A 20,859-nucleotide genomic window follows, 5' to 3' on the forward strand; every position below is an offset into this window, starting at 1 on the left:
GCTACCTAGTTTCCAGTGGTGACCTTTAAAAATGTAAGACAAACATAGTACCAGATTCATATTTACGTGATCAACTGGTTTTCAAAGCACAGATATCAATTAATTTTTTTCTCTTCGCAGCAATTCTGTGCAGTAGGCACGGAGCCAAGTCACCAGGCACCAGGCCAGTTAGCACTCAGCTTCTCATCCTTACTGACGAATACGTTGTGTTTTTTTTAAGTATTTTCTCTTTCCTCGTAAGCCCAACATTACAAAGATGTCTTTTAAAAGAAAAATGTTAAGACTTTATTCAAGATATATATCAGGCATTATAACAAAACAGCAGAACTTCAACCTTTGGAATACTGTAATTTTTACATCCCTTTGATGCACAGTTCAGTATACTACTTGATTACAGATCATTCTATGGGGATTACAGAAATAAACCAAGGGCAAGTGTACACAGTCACAGTCCAGAATGCCAGCTCTCTGAGTGTGTGCCGTTTGTGAATGAAGCACACATCCTTTACCATTTCCAATACTGTGCAAGGTGAACAACTGGGAAGGTACTCGGTGGTGGTCGTGGTTGACAAGCACTGTTATCACAGACACATGGACAGTATACTACAGAGAACACACATTTCAGAGGCCAGCGAAGTGAGCAAGCTATTCACACAAAGCCAGGAGGGATTATGCCTAACTCTCCAGTTTATAAGTACAATACCACGTCTCATCCTTCTCAGAAACGGAACAGGTGCTCAATAGCAAAGAACCGAAAATCACTACATGAAAAGTACAGACTTTCCAGCTAGCGTTTTGTAAACAGCCTGTGTCTGTAAATCAGCCAATTAAAAACATTCAGTTTTACCCTCTAGACAGAACTCCACATCACTACGTGTACACTTTGAGGCACTCACATTTTACGCCAGTCCACACAAATATACAGCTTGTTGGATAAGTAAACATGTTTTGCCAGAAATATGACAGCTGCTCTCAGTTGTACAGTGAGTGTTTTTAAGAGAGAATCCAACTCCCTAACCAACACTTGAAGGAAAAATAAGACAGCAGTTTGGATACCTTTATATTTTTTAAATCTTAAATGAGAAATAATACAGCATGTCTGAGAATAGAGTGCTTCAAACTTGTTTTTGGCATAGTTGAGTGCAAACTTCATAGCCCGTACTTGTTAAAACTCTCCATTGTAAAATGGTGAAAATATAGCTGTTCACAATAGGATTTTAATCTCTGCTGCTAAAGGCATTTATTATTTTGGCAAAAAAAAATTGCTAAAAAGCTGCTTAAGAAGTTAAGCTTTTTTTTGCTTTTGTTTCTGATAATTCTGGGTACTCCCAATGACAGGTAAATACATTTTAAAGCATATATCTTTCCTCTGTCTGAAACTTCAGTGAGCTTGAAGAAAACAGGCTTTCTGTCTTCCCTCAGGGGTTTAGGTATTGGTGGGTATGGGGCTCAGACAATGAACAGACAGCCTCTGTTTGCCCTCTGAACCACAAATTTGCTTTTAGGTTTATTTTCCTAAATCCTTTTGTAAATTACAAAGTCACCTTTAGAGGCATTGTGGGGAAAAGGGATTTAAATATGCACATCTGGTAACAAGCAACTTCAAGTAAAACCCTCTCGGAGGTGGCTAAGATCCAGCCAATGTGTCACCAGCAGACTGATGTATGTTTGCGTAGCTCAGTCTTTAACTGGGCCTGTTTATAGCTGATGGACGGTAGGTTCTATGAGGTACATAACACTCTCTAGTGTTCAGGGCCTATCTATGAACAAACACAATCCAAGTATTATAAGTAACTGGGTTGTGACCACTGCATGCATCACACTGAAAGGAAACACCAACTCTAAGCGTAAGTATACGAGTCCTACATTTAGGCTCAGCTCTACCAGGGGAGAACAGCTGCCTCAGACCAAAATGCTATTTAAATCAGATTCTTCTTTTCAGATAAAATTCTCAATCTAAGCAGGGGGTCCCCTCAGACAGTGATTTGTTCTCTTCCTAAGCGATGCGGGCTTGTATGAAGTACGAGTGCCCATGAGCGCGTGACATCTCTCTGGTTCACGTTCCGCACAGGCCAGAGCTGCCCGTGAGCCGGGGAGCAAGTCACATCCATGAAGGTCTCAACCTATGCAGCCTTTCTAGAACCCAGCGTTTGGATCGTTACCCAGGTGTCAGATGTACTTCACCGCGTATCTGAAACAAAGCATGATTGTAGGGTTGCTTTTTTTGTTGGGGTGGATGGGTTGGTTTTCGCTTAGTGTTTCCTGAAACGAGGCGCTCCCACTGTGGGCTCCTCTACCTGGGGAAATCGGTCACGGCGCTGGGTCCTAGTATGGAGACACAGTCATCGTCAAGCACTTTTGAACCACTCAGAATGATTCCTTACAACAGCTCTGTAAGTCTACATGCCCGAGAGAAGGTTTACCAAGGGCAAGGCTCCTACCTAAGACAATGATAAATCCCCCGTAAGGATTCAGAAGCTCCTAATCCTGGATCCATGGGAGAGACAAGCTTCCTGTGACTTTTCTCTTATTCTAGGCTGTTCCCCTGACTTCGTCACACTCACACCTGTCACTAAAATGTTGCCTCTCTTCATTCTAAACTTCTCTGGTCTGTTGACTAACTGTCTGAAGAATATGGACCATCGCCCTGCAGGAAAAGGGATGTTGTACTCGAGTCGTATTTGGAAGCTTCATAAGCACATCTGAGACATCCTCTAGCATCAAAATGATTTTTTACACTCCTGCTTTTGCAGTTTTCTTACACATCAGAACCTCTGGCAGCCCTTGCAAGTCCACTATATTAAGCCAAAAGCCGTAAATATGTACATCGTAGTCCAAAGTACTAGTACCAAGAACAAAAAAAAAAGTTAAAAAGAAAATTGCTTTGTTTGCATATACAGGACTGAAAATGAAGTATGCAACCAAGAAATTACAAATGTGCATCCCAGCAGTGGGGGTGATTCTCTTCTATTTCTAAAACACTGCTGTCTGTACGCCGGTCCAGTTGTGGAAAACTGCTGACCCCCGGCACACTACCTTTCCCTTTAGCCTCTCCCCAGCAAAAGAAAGAAAAGGAGGGGGGAAGAGAAACCCTTAGAAGTGGAACAGGGGAGAGAGGAAAGGCCACGTCCGGGGCTGTACGCGCAGTACACCAGCTTGCGGGTTTCTATGTTATGAGTGAATAAATAGCTCCTTAAGGCAGAGAAGAAACATTCTGTGGATCCAGAGCCGTAGGCTCATCTCACTCACGTGGTTTCAGTGGCCGAGGATGAGGTACTTTTCTTACTAAAGCGAGATCGGAGGATTCTAGGCGGTGCCTGGTAGAGGAAACAGAAAAAGGACCCCTCAATTTGGCATAGCACGGAAGCTTTCGAGGACAGCACCCGGCTGGGTTTGTGTTGAGACTCCAGCTCCTTTGGTCAAATGCACGCGTGTGTGAAGAGGCTGGTGCGGCTGGGGGCCCACTCGGAGTGTCCACAGTAGGAATCGGAGTCACAGCCCAGGCATCCCCATGAAGCTGAGCCAGTTGAGGAGCCCGGCGCCTCCCTCTTCAGGTTCCCCTAAGGCCCTGGATCTCCCAAGTGAATGGCTGCACAGAAGGATGACACATCTTGTTTCTGCCTTGAGAGCAAAATGATCTTACCAAGTGACTCAGCAGAAAGACCTCCCCATGTCTTCCCTTGGGAACCAGCCTCGTGTTACTTGGTACGTGCTTAAAATTTCCATCACCAAATTTCCAGTCCTCTTTCTGGAGGTGAAATCCCTTCACGCACAGCAAATCACACAACAGAGGAAACACTACCTTTAAGTATGAAGGGTTCCACCTCATCTTCCCTACAAATGACTATCAAGGGACCTCTCCTTCCATGGGACACACAAATCACAGGGGAAGTTACTATCACAGTAAAAGAAAAGGGAAATATTTTCTAGCATAGCACTCAAGGGGGTTCACAACTGGCCCCAACTCTCTGTACTCGGCTTCGTTTTCTACTCTGCCCTTTCATACCTCCATCCCTTCTGAGCAGAGGTCCTTCCTCCCTTCTCTGTCCAAAGTCACTCCTGAGCCCCACCCACATGGCCCACTCACAGCCAGGATCAGCTCCTTGGTTCTCACACTGTTTAGCACGTGACAGGGCGTCAGAGGACTTTGCGCCCACAGGGGAGCGTGCCTGCTCTGTGCACTGTGTCCCCTGCCACACTGTGACTTCCTGGGAGCAGGGCCGAGTTCACCACCATTTCCCAGCAAGGAGCTTGGTGCCCAGCGGGCACACGGAAGGGAGGCAGAAGAGAAAGAAGCAGGAATGGAAGGCTCTGGCCTTCCACATCCTGAGTCCTCACGCTACACCTTTGCGACTAGGAAATGTTTACCAGCCACCTCTGGACCCAGTAAGAAAAGAATCGGTGAAACCTCTGTTTTAGGGATCTGCCTCAAGCAGTTTAACCATAAACTAAAGCAGCTTGTGCAGCTGTACAAAAACAAAAGCAAAAAGGCACAAAGCCTCAGGACCTAGAATGGTTCTGGCACCTTCCCTGCCCTCCGGGAAGGAGGTCAGCCTTTCCATGCACTACCTCACCTGAGGCTCACAAGGGTCTCTGCTCTGTGGGCAGGGGGACTCCCAACTTGCCTCAGATGGGCTCTCAGGCCACAGTGTTCAGGGGGAGGGGAAGGGGAGAGATGTGACGGGACAGAGAGGAAGACTCGAGGGTCCCCCGATTCTGCGGGCCCTGCACCTGAGCCCAAGGCTGGTGACCCTGCACAGAGCAAGGCCCTGAGGCTCTAGGCTTGGCCCTCCATCTGCATCTACAACTGGCAAGAGTACACAGATCAAGTGTATTGTTTGGTCATTTTGAAGGGCTGTGCCCCTTCTATAACATTTTATGAACATCTGTGTTGTACCAGGCACTACGCTGTGTCCTGAAGATACAGGGATGAACACGCTTTATATAAAGACTTGTCATATAACACATTCTGAGTTTTTCTTCCTCCAAAACACTCATTTGGTTGCTTTTCATTCACACATCACCTTAGGTTGGTAGTTGGGTTTTTTGTTTGTTTTTTTAATCCCTAGGCACTATCTCACCTCTCCTATTTTCAAATACAAGTAGTAGGGTCTTTTTTACCCCTTGGCAAGTAGCTGGACGCTACCTAGTTGGCTTGTCCTGCCTGTTTGATGGAGGGAGGTCTCCCCGCCCCAGGCACTCAGGAGATGTTGGGTGCCGCCAGTTCTCCAGGGCAGAGCCCTTTGTGCAAACACACGCTCCACCCCGCAGCCCCCAACACCGTGTACCTCCAGGGGGAACTCCGTCCTTCGAGGCGCTTTATACTTGTACATGAAATCCAGCAGGTCTTCCTCCTCCTCATCGGAAAACGCCAAAGGGTTTTGGACCTGGTGAGGCTCCCAGGCCTTCACACCACCCTCATTCACATCCCCCTCAACCACTGAATGTCCATTTACAATCTATGCAGAGGAGACAAAGTACAGCGAGGTGGGATCAGTGTAGAAAGGAGCGGAGAAGGGCACGCAAGGTCAAAGTCAGGCACACAGCACAGCAAGCCAGGCCGGTTAGGAGAGCCGAGGCCCCGGTATCCGCCAGCGATACTGCAGAGGATCCAGGATCACTGCAACTGTGAGACTGGTCAGGCGCTGTGCATGGGAACGAGCACAGGCTTCAGAATCTACTGACAAGCTACCAGGGGAGGTGGGGACAGCGCTGCCTTAACTGAGACACGTCTAACCCTGCAGCTTAGAGCTGTGAGGCCATACCAGAAGAATGCTCCGGGAAAGAATCTCTAGAAAAGATGGTGGCAGTGACCTCTGGAGAGGAATAGCACAGTTTTCTGTAACACAAACCAGCAATGCTGACAGAGCCTTAAATACACTTGCACTTTCAGCTCCAAGCATTCTTTAAGAGACGGGATGTAAAATGCCAGGAAGCCTTCAGAGAGAACCTTAAGCAAAGCTATGTAGATTTTTCATTTCAAAGGCCAAGTCCTAGAGAAGCAAAGGAGCCTAGTGGAAGGAGAATCTAGCAGCAGTCTTCCCCTCAGAAAACGACAGCGGGATTCCTGTTTTGGTTTGCCGTGACTAATCCACAGGGAAAGCACCAGAATGGATTCATGTCACTGAGTGCACGGTATTTTTGCAATGTTCAATGCTGAGCATATTCCATGTCATCTGGCCATGTGGTCCTATCTCAGTCGAGATATAAAATACTTCCTGCCCATACCCAGTTTATCTGACACCCAGAGACACTTCTTTCTAGGCTTCGTATATTGTTTTTACCTAGAATCACAGAATGCACAGCCAGGGGGCCCTCAGATCACCTGGTCCAACCACCCCCAGGCCTGCAGATAAAAACCAGAGCTCTTTCTGGGACACCCTGCTACTTCTCCCAAAAACATTTTCAGCCACAAAATGTGTTCTGTCAAAAGGGGAATAACAGCACCCGGTGTGGGCTTAGTAAAACTAACAGCAGAAGCCTAATCTTGAGCCGCTTTCCCGGTCATTGCTGCTATACTCCCAACAGCCGGCAGGAGGCAGCACGAGAGCAGGGCTGCCTTAACCACGGATTTCAAAGCTGAATTGTAGGCTGGGAGCAACCTGCTCAGACAGCACCCGAGTGAGAGCCAAGCCCGAGATCATTAAACTTCCTTTGCGCTTTTTGCTCCAGTGCATCCCCCAGCCTGTCTCCTCCGGGTTTAGGTTCCCTCTGGTCCCTTCCCCTGGCCAAATCAGCTGCATCCTTAGGACCGAGGAACATGAAGGCTGGCAACTCCAGGGAGCCCTCCCTGAATGCTCCGGTCCTGCCTGCCTCTCGACTCCCAGCGGGGCTTGGGATGTGTACCACATGGCTTGTGCTGCGCGCCCTGGTTCTCCTGTCCGTCAGTCTCACTGCCTCAGCCCCACAGAAAGCATCCTGAGCTATGGCTGATCCTCCTGGGCCCCTCGGAGCACCTGACCCCGGGGTTGTACCCACAGTGGCTGCCCGTCCACTAACCGAGGTGGAGACCTGACATCGTCTCAGAGGGCTTGGCTCTTGTCCCAAATCAGAACTCGACACCTATCACAAGGACATTCCTTCTGGACACCTGACAGGAGGAAAAAGAGACAGGCCAGCCCAGGCCCGAAAGCTCTCAGACCAGGCCAGAAACTGCAGAAGCAGCCTGGCCAGCTCCGGCCGCCCCAGCACAGAACCCCACATCCTGAGAACGGGCTAGGGGGCTGGTTTGAGTCTGTGCCTCTGCACACGTGGTTCCCTCTGAATCTGGGGCCAGGGCTTTCTCTGTACTGATCACTCTGGGGTTCAGAGGGCAGCCCAGAGTCAGCAAAACATCCTCAGGCATCGAACAATTCAGGCTGCTCACGTGGTCTGGATTCACTGAGACTGAGCAATGAACTCACACATTACCAAAATAATAATAGTAATAAAACAACAACAATGACTATCTCAGGACTGAAACAAAAATGGCTTTGAGTTTGTTCTCCACTGCATCCTTGAGCATGGACTAAAGGGTAGAAAAGAAGTGACCCTCTGGCCCACTAGAAGTGATGGATCAAGGGGAACCCAGATATCCAGGCAGGAATAGAAAACAATCATTCAACTCAGCAGAGGTGGGGGAGCAAAGGGGGTTAGTGTGGGGGGAGCTCGGGGGCTAGAAGTAGCTTCGCATGGAAGCCACAGAGAGAACCTGCTAAAAAGAGAAGAATCCTACTGCTTACTGTGTTCATGGAGGGGTTTTGCCAAGAATGTTGTTTGTAATGTTCTGCCTGACTCTCGGGACCCGTGAGAATAACCACTGTGGACAAGCTGAGCCTCTGAGCCTCCGGTTGGCTACCGTGTTGTGACACTGAATCTCTTAGCTGCGTTTCCCTCTTTGCACTGGCTGCCAGGAAGCCCAGCATCTTGGACAGTCTGTGACTTTGTGACAAGCGCTTAAACTTTTCTTCTCACTCCGACTCCATCTTACCTGCCTATTCCCTTTCTCTCAAGCTTCCTTTTTCTTAGTTGGTTCAATGTATCATCTGTATTTCCACAACCAGACTTATAAATCCTTTGTGGAACAGGGAGGCGTATAAATGAAGATATAAACCCCACAGAACCAGGTCCCACCAAGAGGGGCACCAGGATGAAGATGCGTGGCTGGGCAGAAAATTCGATGGTGGGCCTCCTCAGCACTCCTCTCCCTGTAGATCCAAATAGAATTGTGACTGAATAGGTTCTCACCCCAAAGGGTACTGCTGCCCACATCTTAATACTCTGATGGCTCCTGAAGACAACTTGTATGAGGGGCATCTCATGCAAGGTCATGGCCACAACCACCTCCAAATCTCAAGGAACGGCAGCCAAGGCCTTGAGCCCGCAGAGCTGACCATGGTGCCCGAGGCTGCACGGCCTCCAGGAAAGGACAGGGGTCGCTCTTATTTTCCACAGCAGGGGAGTGGGTGTGTGGCCTTGACGGACGTTCTGTATTAGCAAACGTGTCTACAGCAGGCTAGGAAGCAGCTGCACCTCTTCTCTCCGTGGAGAGGCCAGGGAGGGAGAAACTCCCAGCCCTCCAAGGCCGAGCTGATCCTTCTGCAGGAGCCCCGGGCCCCCCCATCCCATCAGTGCAGCAAACACCCCGGTTAGCAAACACTCCCCCGCAGCACACGTTAGCGGGAGCCGTTAATGAAAGTCAGCAAAGGCATCTGGAGGCGAGCACGCCCATCTGGAACACTCACATCAGCGTCCCCGACAGCCACCGAGGAGAAAGAAGAGAATATTCTGTTAGGGAAGGGCCTCTGGGGGTGAAACTCACACACACGTGTGAGTGTTCGTGCACACACACAGGTATACACACCCGGACACACGCTCACTCTCTGCCCGCGCTCCAAACCTCTGACGGCTCCGGCTGCTGAGGAAAGAAACTGCCGGGGGGCCACCCTCAAGAAAGATGCAATTCTCTCTTTCTTTTAATAGAGAGGATAAAAAGAGACGACTCTGCTTTTTATATGCCCCGTACACTCGATTTTTTTTAAAAAAGGAAAAAAAAAAAACCCCACCTCTATGACTAATTTCAAGCAGTAATAGAATTCTGTTTTCAGCTCTATGTAACATCAAGGCAGGCAGAGAGAAAAGAGGGGAGAAAGGGCGGTAGGTATAAGCGGGAGAGAGAGAGAATTAACAGAAGCACAGAAAAAGAGAGACAGATGTGCAGGAGACAACAGGAAACGATTAACAGATGGGCAGGAACGGAGCGAATGTTCTCCTGGGGCCTGAGACGCACAGACGGAAATCATTTCGGGGGACCAGGAGGGCCCCTCTGACCGAAGTGTCTGTGACCCCCTGAAATTCTCTCTCCCAGCATCACTGCCCCAGCCCCGGGTGTGAGACCCACCTCCCCCGACACCATCTGCTGACACTTCACACTCGGCACCCTTCACCCGCAGAAAACGGGTCAGAGCTGGAAGGGCCCCAGGGGCATCGAGCTCAAACCACCACCGCCCCTCCCCTTTACAAAGGAGGAGACTGAGGCCTGGAGAACCAAGGGGTTTTCCCCCCATCCCAGAGGGAAATGGTGTGGACACATCACTAGCTGGTTCCCCGCAAGAAGACCTTAGGGAGACGGAGAAGAACTCCAGGGCCCTGGGTGTCAAGAGGGCCAAGAAAGGCAGGGCTGGGGCAAAGGCTCCCAGATCACAACCCTGAGCAGGGCCACCCCAGCCGGAGGCCTCCACCGAGCCCCACCTGCTGTCCGGTCCCCAAGAAGCCCCCATCCCCGCAGCTCCCAGGAAGACCGAACTCTACTCAGTTCCCACAATCAGCTGTAATTCTGTTTCAACGTACTGGAAAGGCAGCCTCTGATCATGAAACCTCCAGGTGTCATGGGGAGGGCGAGGGCTTCCCCATGCAGAGAGCAGCACAGAAGAGGCGCACGAGGCAAGATCGGAGAAGGCGGCTCTCCTCTCCCCGGTGCCCCTCCCCTCCCCGGTGCCCCTCCTCTCCCTGGCCCCCAAGTGACAAGGTCCCTGAAGGAGAGGTCTTCTGAATGGCTCATGGAATTTACAAACTCAAAACTGTAAAGGGTGACTAGATAGAAATACCCATAATTGCCTGGGACGCTGTGGTTGTTTCCCACGAACGAGTACGTCCACCAGGCCCGAGTCTTGGCCGCTCGTGCTGGAAACAGCTGCGTGCAGCCCCTCCGTTTCTTTTATTCTTGCTGAGCATATATACACTCCTCCGTTCCGGTACGATGCTGGTCTCCGCAGCCCTGCTCAGGACTCCTTGGACCATCTGTTCTCATTAGGTTTCTGGCCTCCAAACCCCCCATGTCTTCTACAGACCTTGGAAGACCTTAGCATTGAAAAGTCTTAAAACTGAAGAAATAAAGGGAAAACAGGACCCTTCTCCCTCCACCGATCTGGGAGGCACGAGCCACGTCTCAGTGGCACCGGGGCTGGGGGCACAGGCAACAAGGGCACCAGGCGTGCCTCTCTCCTCCCCTCAGACCAGCCAGCAGCTGCAGGCCAGGGGCGGCCCCTCTCGCCTTCTGAGCCAAAGGCACGTCCTTCGTGCGGGGGGAGCAAAGGGGGCTGGGTTAGCCCAGCACCATCTCTGGCCCCTCGCGTGTCTAGGTAAGGTCAGGGAAAGCGCAGGAGCAGGTCAGGACAGAACCATGTGGCTGAGCTATCCCCCACACCCAGGGGCCTGCCGGGCTGGGGAGAGCCCAGGCCCCTGCCCTCCCTGAGGTCCCCTGGCTCTAACAGTAATCACCATCACCACCCTCCACAAAGTCCTTTCACAGACATTTTCACAACAGCACAGTGAAGTGGGGAAGCGGGGATCTTTATCTCTATTCGAAGCAAATCAAGGCTTAGGGTGGTTAGGTGATTCGCACATAGGTACACAGCTGGTAAGTGGCAAAGCAGGACCAGGGCTCCCTTGGCTGCACAAGGACCGAAACCCCTGGGGCTCCATCACTTCAGAGGAGCTGGGTAAGTGCCTGGGTCCTCATCACCCAGAGCACAAGGAACTATGACCCTGGGATGGTTTTAAAATAGATCCACACATTCTTTGATACTCCTCCCTTCAAGAGGTGGAGATGAATTCCCCTCCCCTTGAGTGTGGGCTGGACTTAATGACTCACTTCCGGCAAACAGAATAAGGCAGAAGTGGTGGTGTGTGACTTCTGACCAGGTCCTAAAAGGTACTGTGGCTTCCTGCTTGCCCTCTCTCTCCTGCATCACTCACTCTGGGTGAAGCCAGCTGCCATGTCGTAAGGATGCTCAACCAGCCCCAGAGAGGCCCACGTGGTGAGGATCTGAGGCCTCTGGCCAACAGTCACAAGACAGCCATCTTCAGTCAAGCCTTCAGATAGCTGCAGCCCTGGCCGACATCCTGACCAGAACTCCTGAGAGTCCCTGAGTCAGACCACCCAGTTAAGCCGCTCCCAAATGTCTAGCCTGGCTTCGCTGTAGGGTAATACACATTTGCTGTTTCAAGGAGGTAACCTCCTGACTCCACCCCCCAGACCCTGCAGCTGAAAGGGAGCCCCCAGGTCTGACACCAGCTCATGGTTAGAGCCTCCTCCCGAGGCGACTCCCGCACGCTGCAGAGATGCTGGCTGTCTACTCACCTTTCCGGGTCCTGCAGGTGAAGCAGCAGGTACACACTGTGGGGATGGGGGCACCATCAGTGATAGCCCCCAGTTGACAGGAACTGGCCCCAGGCAAACCGGGAGGTCCCAGGGAGGTGTGGGGACCCCAGTGTGTTCAATACAGGGGTCCCAGGAACGTGGGTCTCTGTAGAGACACCGAGGTGGGGGAGGGGATCATTCCAGATCCAGCTTCCTCTCTGGTGCTAGAAAATGACCTTGCCTGGCCCACAGAGGTCAGTCCTTGTGTCCTGCAGCCCAAGGGAAGGCAGGGGATGATGTCAAAGTTTCCCCTGAGAGGGCTTCCCTGGTGGCGCAGTGGTTGAGAGTCCACCTGCCGATGCAGGGGACGCGGGTTCGTGCCCCGGTCCGGGAGGATCCCACGTGCCGCGGAGCGGCTGGGCCCGTGAGCCATGGCCGCTGGGCCTGCGCGTCCGGAGCCTGTGCTCCACAACGGGAGAGGCCACAACAGTGAGAGGCCCGCGAACCGCAAAAAAAAAAAAAAAAAAAAAAAAAAGTTTCCTCTGAGAAGTAACTCCAACTGTGCCCGCCCAGATGCCCTTCCTCTCTCTGTCTCCCAGTTCAGAATGACCTGCAGGAAACTGACCGCTGAACCCTCAAAGTGCTCACATGGCTAATTGGCTGCTACCTTACACAGTCCATTGGTCTTGGTGCACATCTGGGCCTTGGTATACAGTAGGTGCTCACTAAATACAGGCTGTCTCCAAGTTCATGGAAGGCAAGGATCATTTTTTCAAGTCCCTTGTACCCTTCCTGGGGTTCAGTGCCAGACTTTCAATAAATGGTATCTGACAAAACGCCTCCCAGTCCATTCTGCAGGGTGGGCAATGCAAACTGCATAGTGTTATTTTACACCAATGGGCCTATGTTTTTATTTTACATAAATTGTTATATATCTTATTCCATTTTGTACTTTTTTCACTAGGCCTCGTGTTTTCAAACTCTACCTATATGTACATTGAAACTGTTGCTTCCAACGCTGCACACAACTCCACGGGGGGCAGCCACTGCATCTTGCCCAGCCTCTCCCAGCCTGCCTGCAGCAGGTGCCACCTGCCAGGGCTTGCAAATAACCTTGATTGCTCTCCTCACGAGCCTAAGGTGTAGGAGGGATAGGGATTCTTGTGCCTTTTCTCCAGAGGAAACCTGAACTGAATTGAGTTCGTTTTCTGTTCGTTTTCTGTGCCAAGGTCAAATCCTCTGATAGCAAGCCGCCTGGGGTATCATTCTGAGGAAGGTTCTGAGGCTGAATCTAGGCCCAGAGGGAACAAGTGTGGTGACTGCTTGTTGACGTCTGCCTCGCTGTGTTGCATTTACCGTCTCTGCACAGGCCCAGGGTCACTCAGCCAGTATGGAAGCCCAGACTGGGGGCCGTTTCCCCGACCTGACCATGCCTGGCGTCTGAGGCTGGGCGCTGGGAGGGCACACAAAGCTGGGCCTCCTTTGGCTGACTTCCTCCCAGGCACCCGGACCCTCCACTCTGGGGTTACGACAGCCCCAGAGCCTCTGATCTGGGTGCTTTTGCCCCACGCCCAGACCCTGGGCCATCTTTCATTGATCTTTCTTTCTGAGATGACTTTTATTTTAGGCCCAGAACAGCCAGGGCGGGGGCCAATGGTCCCTGCCCTCCCTGCTAGGTCAGCACCTCCCTTGCCGACCCCCTGAAATCACAGGCGCCACGGCCAAGGGCAGGCAGTGAGGAGAACAGGTCGTGTGGCAGCACAGCAGGCTCTCTGGTTCTCTGTGAACTCCACCTGCTGGGCCTGCACACCTGCAACCAGAGCGTTGCCCCTGCACCCAGGGGGCGGCAGGGTCAGAACCAAACAAATCAGCCCAAATCTGCTTCCATCTAGTGATTCTCTGGGAAGATGTTCAAAGCCCAGGGGATGCCTCCCATGGCTTTTTTTTTTTTTTTTTCTGTATTGAAGTATAGTTGACTTACAATATTATATCAGTTTCAGGTGTACAGGTGCAGTAATTCAATGTTTTTATAGATCATATCCGTATACAGATACTATAAATAATAATGGCTATATTCCTGTGCTGTGCACTGCAGCCTTGTAGCCTATCGATTTGATATCTGGTGGTTTGTAGCTCTTGATCCTCTCCACCCATTTTACCCCTCCCCGCCACCACTCTCCCCTCCGGCAACCACTGGTCTGTTCTCAGTATCTCTGAGTCTGTTTCTGTTTTGTTATATTCATTCGTTTGTTTCATGTGTTAGATTCCACATATAAATGAAAACATACAGTATTTGTCTTTCTCTGTCTGACTTATTTCACTACGCATAATACCCTCAGGTCCATCCATGTTGTCACAAATGGCAAAATTTCATTCCTTTTTATGGCTGAGTAATATCCATCACCTTTTAGAGCCTACCAAACCTCTCTCTTTCCTAGTTCTGAAGCTGCCACGAATAATCCACCAAGGGGAGGTGTAGTCAGGAGGCCTGGATGCCAGTCCTGTGTGGCCTTGGCACAGTGTGTGACCTCTCTGAGCCTACTTCCTCTGCTTCGTTCACCTCTATAATGACAATATAGACTCTAAGAGGGAAAGGGACTGTAGGGCCACCTAGGCCCACTTCCTAGCCAAAGCAGGAGTCCCTCCCTAGAGCTTCGGTCTATGACTATTTGACTTTGATTTGGGCCCTTCCAATGTCAGGCATCTCACTACCTCACAAGGCAGCCCATTTCTGTCCTGGATACTTTCATATCATAAAGTGCTTTCGTAGGTGAGTTAGATATCAACAAGAAGAATAATAGCAGCAGCTACTACCTGAGTGCCAGGCACGACCCGAAGCACCTTTACATGGATTCGTTTGGTTGAATCCTCACGACAGCCCTACAAACGGGGCTTGTCATTCCCTGTGTTTAGATAAAGAACCTGCGGTGCAGAGAGGATAAACAGCTTGCCCAGGCCACACAGCTGGTAAGTGGCTGCCCCCTCGGAACTTGACCCCACTGGTTCTAGCTCTGCGCACTGAGCCTCACAGAATTGGGGCCCTTTTGCTTCCAATGACAGCTTTCATTTGAGGCTTCGTAGCCGGTAAGCTGACCGAGGGCGGAGGCGATACCTAATGGCATTTCACATCCCTATTTCTGCGACAGTGCCCGGGAGGTCAGAAGCTGTAGATGCCCGAGGAAACCTGATGGCCAGCAGGTGAGCGGAGAGAAGGCACTGGCCTAGGAGTCAGGGGGCCGCAGGAGAATGCCACCAGCGGGCAACCCTGGTGACAGCTCCCTTCCCTGGGCCTTTGTCTCTTCATTGGTAAAATCAGAGGATTAGACTGAGTGATCCCCAAGGTCCCCTCCTGCCTGGCCTTTTGGGATTCCATACTAAGTTCCCCTGGCACAGGGACAGGGTTCCCCTACCTGAGGTGGACCTCACTCCCATGGCCAAGCCTCCACCTCCCCAGCGCTGCTAGGGTTAAAATCTCTCCTTTCCAACAGAAGAGCCACATTCTTCAATCCTGGGGCCAGGGGTAGAGAGGCCATTCCTGAGAGGGTTGGAACCTAGCAGACGCTGGGCCGGGCCCCGAGCCGTTCCCCTTTCCCTGGAGGGGAGCGTGGGTTGTCATTCCCAGGGCAGTGGTGAGGCTCCCTCTTTCCCATCCATGTCTTAGACCCTCAAGTCAGGTGGGGCCTGGAAGGACCCCAGGCGCAGGACTGAGATGCCCCTGTAGGCTGCACCTCACATTACACAGTCGAGGTCTAGGTGGCCTGGAGGTCCCTGTTTATACATTTCAGGGCAGGCTAGCCACCTTGCACACGTCACAGCCAGAGATTCCAATAGTGGCCCCATTTCAGCCCCCAGGCTCCAGTTCCCAGCAAGGTGGAGGGGCGGAGGTGATGATCCAGAGCGATCCCGGGCAGCCCCTTCCCCATCCACCTTCTGCTGGCAGCTGCAACGCTCAGCTCCCGAAAGCCAAGCCCCTGTAATCTTCCCAAGGAACAGTCTGGGAAGCCCTGAGTCCTGGCCCAACTCCCTAGCCCCGTAATCCCTGCCCCTACATTCCACAAGCCCGAAACCCACTGAGGGACCAGACGTCAGCGGGTCCCAGATGTGGCTGCAAGCTCCACAGCATCACATACCAGGGGCTCACCCTGGACCTACGGAATCCCCTGGCGGGGGGGCCAGGACTCTGCACTTTTAAACAAAGTTCCAGGCCAATCCTGGCCCAGGTACCCCTCTACCGGGGTAGACATCGAGGTAGAGGTGTGGTTTCCGTAAAGCCCTGGCCTCCACAGGAATTAGCCCTCAGAGCTAGTGTGGCCTTTGCATGTGGTGGCCGAGGTTATGCATGGAGCATGGGGGCTCAGGGAGGGGAGGAGATGGTAGAGTGAGAGAGAGGACAGGAAATACCGTGCAGGGAAAAGGGATACCGTGCTGAAAGCCCTGGCCGGGCGGGAGGAGACACTCGGGTGCTCACGACAGGTAAGCCCTCGTGGGAGTGCGGGGTCAGAGAAGAAGAACACAGAGAAAGCTGCCTTGGCCCAGGCCCAGCTGGGCCTGTCGCCTCTAGGCTTGGTCCAGGTACTACTACTCAACCCCCCCCACCCCACCCCCAGATAATCAGATGGAGGAGATGGGGCCCTCTGGTGCGGGCGACCTAACCCTGCCCCCGATCGGTCCCCAAGGCCAGCCCTCTGTCCTGGCCCAAGGGCTTCTCTGCTCCTTGGCTGGCCTGGCGCCGTCTGATGGACGTCTGTACGGGTGGCGAGTCCTTGGGGCAAGGGCCCCAGGGGGGCCTGGGTCTCTCTCCACGAAAGCAAGGCCTACGAGGTAGAAAAGAGGGGGAGGGAAGTGACACCTACCTGAGCTGCCAGCGCTCTCAGAAGCACTCCTGGACATCTTAGGCTGGCCATGCTTGCCGCTGGCCCGCCCGGGCCCCGCTGGCGGGGGGCCTGAGGGAGCGGGGGCGCCGTCTCCCCTGATGGTGGAGAGGTCCTGCATGCTGAAGCTCCGGAGTCTCTCTGATAAGGCACCCTGTCCCTGGACACAACACAGGACGGGGCACACGTCAGAGGCCTGCCCCACAGACCAGGGCAGCCGTGGCGGGCGAACGCAACCGAGGCCAAGAGGGGGCTCTGACGGTCAGCGAGGTGGAGACCAGTGCCCTGGTATACTCTGCAGAGGGGCAGCTGCCTGGTGTACTTGCAGGGAACACTGAGGGGGTCCAGGCCCTGATGTTCTAGGGCCTCCTGTGGGCCCAGGAATTGTTCTTCTGGCTCCAGGCTCCTTCCTCTCCTTCAGATGCCCCCCACAATAAGCCAGAGCCTCAGCCAGACTCAGGGCCGAGGAAACGACTGCTGCCTTCGGTTCCTACTCTCCAGGGCTTGTCTGCGGCTTCTCAGGCTTTACATAAATAAAAATCCTTCAAGAGCTACATTTTGCTCAGTTCCCAGGACACAAGAATCTGGCTAGAACATCAGAACTTAATAATCTATGTGCTCTGTCCTTACTCTTTTCAAAGGAAATAAAATGCAGACAGTATTTTTTAAATGTATGACAACAGCCATTTCTGTTATCTGTTCACATGACTGTACATGAGTCACACGGACTGCCAGTGTCACATTTGAGCTTCACAAAATACCCAAAGATAATGAATCGGGAAGGAAAACGATTATATTTAAAAAAAACACACACGCGCAACAAAACACTGTTGACTGTAACCATTTCTTATTCTCAAGGAACCACAGACACTGTCTCAGGGGGAAACTGTTCTTTTGTTTAGGAAAAGCAACATCAATCCATTATATTTATGAAAGGGAAGGGCCTCGCTGTCTGGATGAGACACTCTGTCAACGTGAAAGGATTCTAAGGAAGGCACAGGGATGATAGCATTGCTTTAGGTGTGCTTCGGGGGGCTGGAGGGGGAGACTCGTGTCTGGGGGAGAAGGAAACCTGAGGGCGGAGGGGCTGGTAAGAAGACATGGATTACTGAGAACTGGGCTGGGATTTGGAGCAAGAGGTGACAGGCAAGTAACCACTAGGCAAATTGATAAACTTGGGTATCTTCAGAAACACTCGTGGGCACGCAGACTTCCCATAGGTACGTGGGATGCATGGATGGGGGGGCAGAGGTATTTTATTTGAATAATGAAGGAAAGCCTCTAGTCCTAGAGGGCTAGAGGACGTGGGGACCACAGGCACCGCAGATAGAACAGAGCCAACCAATCAGCACAAAATCATCGAGAGCAGCTAACAAGGGCTCTGGGCTGGGGGGTGGGATTGATGAAACCAACAAGGGCCGTGACAGCATTAGTTAAGAGGCTTTCAGAGATGGCAGAAGGGTTTGGAGATTTTTTTTCCACTTTACTTAAATAGCAACGAAAATGAGCCAACAAAGCACAGTAATTCACTGAAGTAACTTCAGCAAAAGAGTCAGTTAGCTAAAGGAGCAAACGCAGAATGAGTTCATTAGAGGCAACGGGGAAAACAAAGGAGCTTGCAGACAGTTTTAGAAAAAATGTCAGAATGAAACAAAGATGCATTAAAATATGAAAATGATAAGTTCTCAACCTACCAAAGATATTTAAAAAACCATGTCTCCAGGGAACTAACAACAGCAGAAAGAAAACTATTTAAATAATCAAATATGTATACAGGACTTCCCTGGTGGCACAGTGGTTAAGAATCCACCTGCAGCAGTGGTTGAGAGTCCGCCTGCCGATGCAGGGGACACGGGTTCGTGCCCCGATCCCGGAAGATCCCACATGCCGCGGAGCGGCTGGGCCCGCGAGCCATGGCCGCGGAGCCTGTGTGTCCGGAGCCTGTGCTCCGCAACGGGAGAGGCCACAGCAGTGAGAGGCCCGCGTACAGCAAAAAAAAAAAAAAAAAGAATCCACCTGCCAATGCAGGGGACATGGGTTCGATCCCTGGTCCGGGAAGATCCCGCATGTCGTGGAGCAACTAAGCCTGTGTGCCACAACTACTGAGCCCACACGCCACAACTACTGAAGCCTGTGCACCCTAGAGCCCACATGCCACAACTACTGAGCCTGCGTGCTGCAACAACTGAAGCCCGTGCGCCTAGAGCCCATGCTCAGCAACAAGGGGAGCTGCCGCAATGAGAAGCCCGTGCGCCGCAACAAAGAGTAGCCCCTGCTCACTGCAACTAGAGAAAGCCCACGTGCAACAACGAAGACCCAACACAGCCAAAAATAAAAATAAATTTAAAAATAAATAAGTAAAATAAAGTAAAAAGAAAAATATATATATATATATACAACTAGAATTCTAAATCCAGGCAAAGGGGTGTTTGGAGGGCATTATGTGAGAAAGGCAGAAATCTCCCTGGTTGCCTCAGATACAGCTCCTGAACAATGGTGGGCAAGGGGTTTGAGGCTTCACCTTCTAGACCTAACAGCTGGATGGTCTTTGCCAAGAAAACGAGGGGGGAGACCAGCTCCCCCGTATAACCCCCTCCAAATCCATCAGCCAATGACCCATGATTATTCTACTCAGAAACATTCAAGACGACATCTAGGAACTTCCCTAGTGGTCCAGTGATTAAGACTCTGTGCTTCCACAATAGGGGGCACGGGTTCAATCCCTGGTTGGGGAACTAAGATCCCACATGCTGCGGGGGGCAGCCAAAAAAAAAAAAAAAAAGGATCACTTCTGGGCAAAAAAACTAGGAGGGGGGGCTTCCCTGGTGGCGCAGTGGTTGAGAGTCCGCCTGCCGATGCAGGGGACACGGGTTCGTGCCCCGGTCCGGGAAGATCCCACATGCCATGGCGTGGCTGGGCCCGTGAGCCATGGCCGCTGAGCCTGCGCGTCCGGAGCCTGTGCTCCGCAACGGGAGAGGCCACAACAGTGAGAGGCCCGCATACCACACACACAAAAAAAAACACCACTAGGAGGGTCTTCATGATTCTAAGTCCAAGTAAATGGTGGCAGACTAACTCCTTCCCTGGGTCTGCCAGCTCTTACAAAGGCTCAGCAATGTATCTGAGGAAAAGAGGCAGCGGGCATCACACATGTCCATGACCATTTCAGCAAAGCACTCAGTTCCAGTCCCAGAAGCCAGCCGGCCTGCTCCAGTATCACCAGCATCATGAAGACTGGAAGTGGCAGAGGTTAGGGAAGAAAAGGAGATAGTAATAGCTCAGTATCGACTGAGTCCTGTCTCAGAAGAAACCACGGCAGCATGGATACAGGCTCTTGAAAACCAGTTAGCCGGTACCCATCAAAACAACCTGAGATGGTTCAAATCTATAATAGAGCCCTTTCATCTGTAACCCTCTCAGCCCTGCTCAGTCTCCACTCCAAACCTCGTCTCCATTCACTTTCCACAAACCTTATTCCACCGGCCAGTTCAGCTCTGCTCTGAGGACCTTCGTTTTCTTATTCTGGGAACAGCCAAGAGTGGTTCTCTGGTATTCTGCAAAACCGGGTTCCTTATTTTTGGGAAAATAAATTTGGACCCCCTACATTTGGAAAAGCTTAAAAACATATTCTATAGTTCGATGAGCCACATATTAAAAGCTTTGAGAAGTCATAGTGCTTTGGGTTGTTTGACTCAGCATATCCCAAATGTATCTGAGCACAGTGGGATAGACTGTTAGTTGACCATCCAAAAGTCATTCCCAATTCCGTTCTCGAAATGGTGAGAAAAAAAACAGATTTCCCAAACTCCCTCCTAGTTATTATGCATGGCCATGGGATGCAGTTCTGGCCAATGGGAGGTAAGGGGAAATCTGCTAAGGGATTTCTGGGAAAGATATTTTCTCTCTCTCACATGCAGAAGGAGAAAAGCCTGACCCTGCTCCCTGCTTTCCGCCTTTGACTGTGGGAACTGCCACCTTGTGACAAGGAGACTCACAGAGACATCCACCCGGAGCCTTGGCATCACTAAGTCACTGGAATACTGACAGTGCCCATTGACTCCTAGACTTCTTGTGAATAATTATCATCAATTACAAGACATACCTTTTTTCACCTCTGAAAACTGGGGAGGGTCTTACGATTGCTGTTGCCTTGTCCTTGTTGTCACTGCCTGCACATGAATGCACTTGGTTGTTATTCCCAAAGGCATGACCAGACAATGGAAACTCCTGACTGTTCACTGTTAACAAACCATTTAAGACCCAACTGGGACGTCCCTGGTGGCACAGTGGTTAAGACTCTGCCCTTCCAATGCAGGGGGCTTGGGTTCAATCCCTAGTCAGGGAACTAAGATCCCACATGCCGTGTGG

The 20,859-nt window shown here is 51.4% G+C and overlaps 1 protein-coding gene across 4 annotated transcripts in view; it reads right to left on the minus strand.

Annotated features, from left to right (window-relative positions):
- Positions 1 to 261: 261 nt before the first annotated feature.
- The window catches only part of REEP1 (receptor accessory protein 1), a 111,437-nt gene continuing 90,839 nt past the window's right edge, over positions 262 to 20,859 (minus strand). The window contains exons 6-9 of one of the 4 annotated variants that reach the window (XM_082643036.1): positions 16,474 to 16,651; positions 11,621 to 11,656; positions 5,289 to 5,440; positions 262 to 3,317 (exon numbers count right to left, since the gene is read on the minus strand). In XM_082643036.1, the coding sequence (XP_082499162.1) occupies positions 3,246 to 3,317; positions 5,289 to 5,440; positions 11,621 to 11,656; positions 16,474 to 16,651 (438 nt within the window). In that variant the 3' untranslated portion in view covers positions 262 to 3,245. The remainder of the gene's footprint in view (positions 3,318 to 5,288; positions 5,441 to 11,620; positions 11,657 to 16,473; positions 16,652 to 20,859) is intronic. The other 3 variants (XR_014295939.1, XR_014295940.1, XM_082643035.1) reach the window with 3 other exon arrangements.

The sequence above is a fragment of the Mesoplodon mirus genome (genome assembly GCF_964341445.2).
Source record: "Mesoplodon mirus genome assembly, chromosome: 14".
NCBI lineage: Eukaryota > Metazoa > Chordata > Mammalia > Artiodactyla > Ziphiidae > Mesoplodon > Mesoplodon mirus.